This window comes from Mus pahari, chromosome 14, assembly GCF_900095145.1.
Source record: "Mus pahari chromosome 14, PAHARI_EIJ_v1.1, whole genome shotgun sequence".
NCBI classification, from domain to species: Eukaryota; Metazoa; Chordata; class Mammalia; order Rodentia; family Muridae; genus Mus; species Mus pahari.
This window is the reverse complement of record NC_034603.1, coordinates 26,894,173-26,900,249: the sequence shown is the minus strand read 5'-3', so window position 1 is coordinate 26,900,249 and position 6,077 is coordinate 26,894,173. Positions and strand designations below refer to the sequence as shown.

Sequence of the window (6,077 nt, the reverse complement as noted above, 5' to 3'; positions counted from 1 at the left end):
GTGTGTGTGTGTCTCATTATGTAGTTCTGTTGGCCTAGAACTCTTTATGAAGACCAGGCTGGACTCAAAACTCAGATATCTGCCTCTGCCTCCTAGGTGCTGGAATTAAAGACACATGCCACTACACCCAGCTCAAACATAATTTTAGCACTCTTAACACTTCTTAGAAAGTGACAATGCCATTTTAATGAATAATTTCCAATACATATGAATTTTAATGTTTTATGTATATACATATATTCCACACATGAAAAGAACTTTACTATCTTTTTAATGTAATGCTGGTGCCAGGTAAGGCATTTAGAATTTATTGAAATGTCATGGTTCTTTTCATCCACATGGCTTGAAAATACACAGGTGATAAGAAGGGTCCTCTCCTGAGTGACCTTTCTAATATGAAAGATTCTCTGTCTGAAATGCTTTCAAAATGGGTTACAAGGATTTTGCACTATGTTGCAAAAAGCTCATATAGAATGTTATACCACTCATATAAACAAAAGATTTATAAACACATACGAAGCCTCCGCTATGCCCTCTTATCAAAGATAAACTCACCTGCCTTTCAGGCCATGAGGACAGATTCAGGGATAATGTACTGCAAGCATTCAGGGTTGAGGCCGGAAAGAAATGTCTCATTACAAATGTTAGCACTCCCATAAGATTCAGGACATGTTCTCTCCATAACACTACACATACAGGCTGCCAGGCCCCGGGAAAAAGCAAAACAAATCTTAGCACAGGAGACCTGTGCATATAGGACCTCTCACAATGACATTTTTCCATATCGATAACTATTCTAGATATGCCTTCCCACCTGTCAACAGCATCCCCTCTCTTCTGAATTCTCCAATGTGGAGTCAACTTCCTATAAAAGGGTTGTCTCTATACATTACATCCAGGCACTTCCAGCCTGTGAGCTTTCCAAAGTGTTCCCACTGGGTAAAAATGTGATCTATTATATATATATATATATATATATATATATATATATATATATATATATATCACACTCTGCGGTTTCTCAGGAGAGAGGGTTTTCTGGTGCACACATTTCTGTTTATGTTATACTTATGTGTGCATAGTTACCTATGTGAGTTCTTGCACGTATCACAAAAATATGAAATATTTTCTACATTCTTTAAATTCACAGGGTTTTTGTTCTTTTTTTGTTCAGTTTTTATATTCACGGGGTTTTGTGTTTGTGTGTGTCTCTAGTGGAGGCAGATGTCTTTGTCTTACAGAACCAAGTTTTTGCACACACATTAAGTTTCTATGGCTTATCCCATGTGCCTTCTTTGGTATGCAGTAAAGGATGCCTTACAGCTGAAGGGCTCCTCACCTACGGACTGCTGAGGTCTGGCATCTAGGTTTCTCTGCATACACTGCATTCACCACACACTTCTCAGCTGTGTGTGTGACACGCAGGGAGTCACTGTTGGGACTCCCTCCCCTTTCCACCCGCAGAGCTTTTCTACTTGAGGCCCCTGCTACACATCTGTTGGAAATGTTTCCCAGTCCTTACATTCATAAGGCCTCTCAGTGTGAGACTTCTCTGATGTGTATCTAGGGTTGGCGAGTAGCAGGTGACCATTCTGTAGATTACACTGACAGGGACCTCTGGTGACAAACATGGCAAGGGGACAAATGTCTGACATGCTTTGCTGCATTCTTTATAGTCACAGGGCTTCTCACCTGTGGGAAGCCAAAAGCTTCTTGGAGATGGGGCTTCTGACGAAAGGGCTTTCCACACAGCTCCACTCAGGGTTCCTATCAGCACGGATTCTCCAGCCTTACTGAAGACTGACTGCTCCAGGCCTCAGAGGGTCTCTCACCTGAAGCGTTTCTCCAATAGCTAGCATCTGACATCTGACGTGGCAGAGGTCTTCTGAGCACATCCTACACTGGTAGGTTTCTCCGGTTTTGAGCTAATTATCGATGAGACCTGACTTTAGACTCAGAGTCTCTGCTACCTTTATGTGCCCAGGGATCATCACCTCTCACCTCTCGGCAGCACATGGGGAGAGGATAAATGGCTTACGCTTTTTCTCCTTCTCTGTGTGCTCAAAGGCCATTTCTGACCTGTGTCTGCGCTAGGATGTCTGCTCACAGGAGGCTTCCCCAGATTTCACGAGTGAGGTTTCTCACCCAAGTGAGTTTTCTGATGGATAGTGAGATATGACTTGACACTAAATGATCTGCTGCATTCTTTGCATTCATAGGGTTTCTCACCTGTGTGAATTCTCTCATGTGTGGAGAGATTTGACTTCTGGTTAAAACGTTTCCCACAGACACTGCACTCATACGGCTTCTCGCCCGTGTGAATTCTCTGATGCACAATGAGCCCTGACTTTATACTGAAAGTTTTCCTGCACTCTTTACATTCGTAGGGCTTCTCGCCTGTGTGGACTCTCTGGTGGATAGTTAGGTCACACCTCCTTTTAAAGGCATTTCCACATATGTTACACTCATAGGGTTTTTCGCCCGTGTGGGTTTTCTGATGTACACTGAGATTTGACTTTACACTGAATAGTTTTTTACACTCTTTACACTCATAGGGCTTCTCCCCAGTGTGAGTTCTGTGGTGTAAATAGAGATTTTGTGTGTGTTTAAAGGCTTTCCCACATACTTTACACTGGTAGGTCCTCCCACGTCTGTGACGTCTACGAGGCTGGCTGTTGATTTTTACAGATGTGCTGGGCTCTTGGGGCTTTTCACCTGTGTGCACACTCAAAGTTGAGTCTGGGCAAAATGTTTTCACACAATTACTCTCTTTACTTGAGAGGACACTCTGATTCGCCCTCGGTTTCGGTTTCGGCATCTGACGCATACACTTCTTGTTGTCGTTACACCCACGTTGTTTTCCCCACGTGTGCAGAGTGTGCCGAAGGCCTGCTTCCGTGCGGAGTGCTGGCTCACCATCAGCACACTTACTGCACTGGTTTTCTAGGTGTGGTTTTAAGTGCTGGGCGTGGTTACACTTATCAGGGAACGGCTTCTCACACATGTTACAATCAAAAGCTTCTTCCTTTATGTTAGTCCCCTTTTGGACAGTAAGAGCCGACTTATCAAAGGCGTTCGTCGAGCTGTCTCCCAAAGGAAACACTGTATGCGTCCATACAGCGTGCACATCGAAGGCTTCACCATGTTGAGCGCACTGAACGTGCTGCGGTCCACTTTCAACACCGAGATCCAGACTAAGAGGCGCAGGAGGTCTGCACGGCATCTTAGCTGAATTAAGATGATCAAGTTCCTCTGTAGCCTGCATCTCGATGGGCCCACCAGGGAGATACACGTTTCCCCATGTATCAAGCATCTCAGATCTCATTCTAGAAGAGCTCCTATTCTTAAGAGCCAGGTGCAAAACATGGTTTGAATTCATGTTCAGTATTTCCCCAAATCCGCCCCTCTCCTTGGCTGATGCTCTGCCGGTGAGTACCAGGTGGCTCAAATGTCTCTTTCCAGGGTCCCTTCTGGTTTCCTTCAGACTCTTCACAGGTTGCAGAGCTGAAAGGAAATAAACGTGGTCCCACATGAGCAATACAGAAGCCATTCTGACAGAATCCTAATACAAAAGGGAGCAAATACCTCACTAACGATGCAATGTTATAAAGCAGGGGCTGGGGACGGCTCAGGTCAAGAGCACTTGCTGGGTTAGACTTTCATAGCAAATGCTGCACAGATCTGCTGACTTAGAGCAAGTCAATGAAAGAAAGCCATTTTTCAACAATGAAAAATGTTGAAGGCCATCTAGATATTACCATTTCCTCATCAAATAGGAGCCTTTCAACAGGGCCCTGTTTATTGGCCTACATGCCTGAGATCTCCTGGATGTCACGCCAAACCTTGGTCTACCCTACTTGGGAGTCTTTACAGGTGCTCCCTGAATTTCTGGTATCTTGGTATAATGGTTTGATCTTGGCCATCTCTTTTCATGTTAGAATTCCGCAGGCGAGCGCCTGAAACCAATCTTTTCAATAATGACTTAGAAATTGTTACTTTGGAACTGCTAATAAAATTCCAGCCACTCTGAAGGCTAGAACTCCTATCAACCTATGAATTATGTACCAAATTTGTAAGTCTCAGAATTAATCTGAAATTAATTTTAAAACAATCTCCTCAAAACTCTTTGGCCTTTCATTCATTTATCCAGCTAAGAGAACCCATTTTTGTGGTCATTACACTCTCTACACAAGGCAAATTTGTGCATCACCACGATTGGTCGCATAGAGCAGACCATAGTCTCTGAGAACTCAAATAAAAGTGATGAGTGCATTAGTAACCCCGTGAACAAGTGCTTCAAGTGAAGGGTCACGTCAAAACAGAAGGGAAAAGGACGAGATTTAGAATAATTACCTAATGAAATGTTTAAGAAGAGTGAGCAGAGCTTGCCCAGCCTGTGGAAGTACACAGCATAAACAGGGAAGGACAATGAGAGCCTCCCTTGGACGTGATCCATCAAGCATCTGATTAAGACGTTAGTCTCAAGATCGGAGATGGCAAAACTGAATAAAAAAGAACGTCACACACCCACCATCTGATGAGCACTCACTAGCCTGGACTACTCACTGTGGGCCGGGGCCCAGAGCACACTCACTGACCTCCGAGGCTCTGGTCTGGGGCATCGTCTTCCTTCCATGGCCCAGTTCCTTGCTCCAACTTCAGGATCAACTCAGGTTTGGCATCACACTGATCTATTAATAGGAAATATTGCACAAGTTGTACCTTACTTATAACATACTGGCTTCCGACTCTCAGTGATAGGACCAACATGAACACTCTATGAGAACATGGCATTTATAACCAATGGTGAGGACATTAAAATAAAAGAAATGCATACAGAATAAAAACATGATTCTGCCTAACCACCTGGAACAAGACAAAAAAAAAAAGTGAAAATTTTAAAAATGCATTGAGTCAACAAAAATCTAAACCTCCTCCACCGGACACTGCAGGAGTTGGCAAGATTGGTGGCTGGGAAGCAGTGTGCTCTGAACTCTCCCTCCCCCGAGGTCCCCCACAGAACCCCATAACAGGAAGCAGAGGAAAGCAGGAGCTCAGGAGAAAACAATGGATAAGAATTTATTACAAACAAAATAGCAACAAAGCGATAACAGTAAGAGTTATTTTTCTTTTTTAATGATAAAAATCTTCTGGTTTCTTAGATTCAGATCCAGCCTCTGCTACTCTATTCTTGGTATTACCAGATCACCTTACACCACTAAAATCGGGTAAGAAGAGATGACTGGAGAGAAGCCTTTTCTTGGAACACCCCCAGGGGACACAGCCCAGAAGGGAATCTTTTAGTCAGCTCTCCCAGTGGGCAGATCTGGCCTGTACCAGTCAAAGCATCTGCCAGGCCACAGAGAAGTGCCCCCCTTCTGTTCCCCAGGAGCCCGTGACTGCGGAGTCACCCAGAATTCACCAAAGCCCATGAGAGCAAAGTCAGTTAGAAAGTTTGAACCCGAGCTGGTTTGTCCTGCACCTTCAGGGGACAGAGCAAAGAGCTCTGGTGTCCTCACCGTGCCCTGGGGACATTTAGAGCAGCTGGTACTGCCCTGAGAGGAGTTAGACCAGCTATCAACTGGAGCCCTTTTCCTCAACCAGGGGAGTAAGTCAGTCAGACTATCCAGTTCACAAAAGTTTGCTTCTCATAGGACACACACACACACACACACACACACACACACACACACACACACGGGAAGTCCCCCTGAGTGTTCTGAAGAGAACCCTGTGCAGTTATTGCAGCATCATGTACAGAAGGCATGCTACTGAGTCTACCTTAGTGTCGTCCACCCTCAGATAAGAAATGTGCTAAATATGGAGAGAGGGCGACCTCAACCAGCTATGGAAAAGGCCTTGAATTTCTCCCACAGGACCACTGAAGGAAACAAGTCAAGTGAGGGAGACCATCGTGGTCAGAAGCTGATGTTAGCCTGAAAAATAAAGAACGAACAACTAGCCATGGGAGCCTAAGAACTGTGGGAGGGAGGGAGGGACGGAAGGAGGGGAGGAGGGAAGGAGGGAAGGAGGGAAGGAGGGAAGGAAGGAGGGGAGGAGGGAAGGAGGGAAGGAGG

The 6,077-nt window shown here is 44.9% G+C and overlaps 1 protein-coding gene across 1 annotated transcript in view; it reads right to left on the bottom strand.

Annotated features, from left to right (window-relative positions):
• Positions 1-1,018: 1,018 nt before the first annotated feature.
• LOC115065353 overlaps positions 1,019-6,077 on the bottom strand; it is a 34,627-nt gene continuing 29,568 nt past the window's right edge. Inside the window, exons 11-12 of the mRNA XM_029545791.1 lie at positions 4,599-4,691; positions 1,019-3,504 (exon numbers count right to left, since the gene is read on the bottom strand). Coding sequence (XP_029401651.1) covers positions 2,126-3,504; positions 4,599-4,691 — 1,472 coding nt within the window. The 3' untranslated portion in view covers positions 1,019-2,125. The remainder of the gene's footprint in view (positions 3,505-4,598; positions 4,692-6,077) is intronic.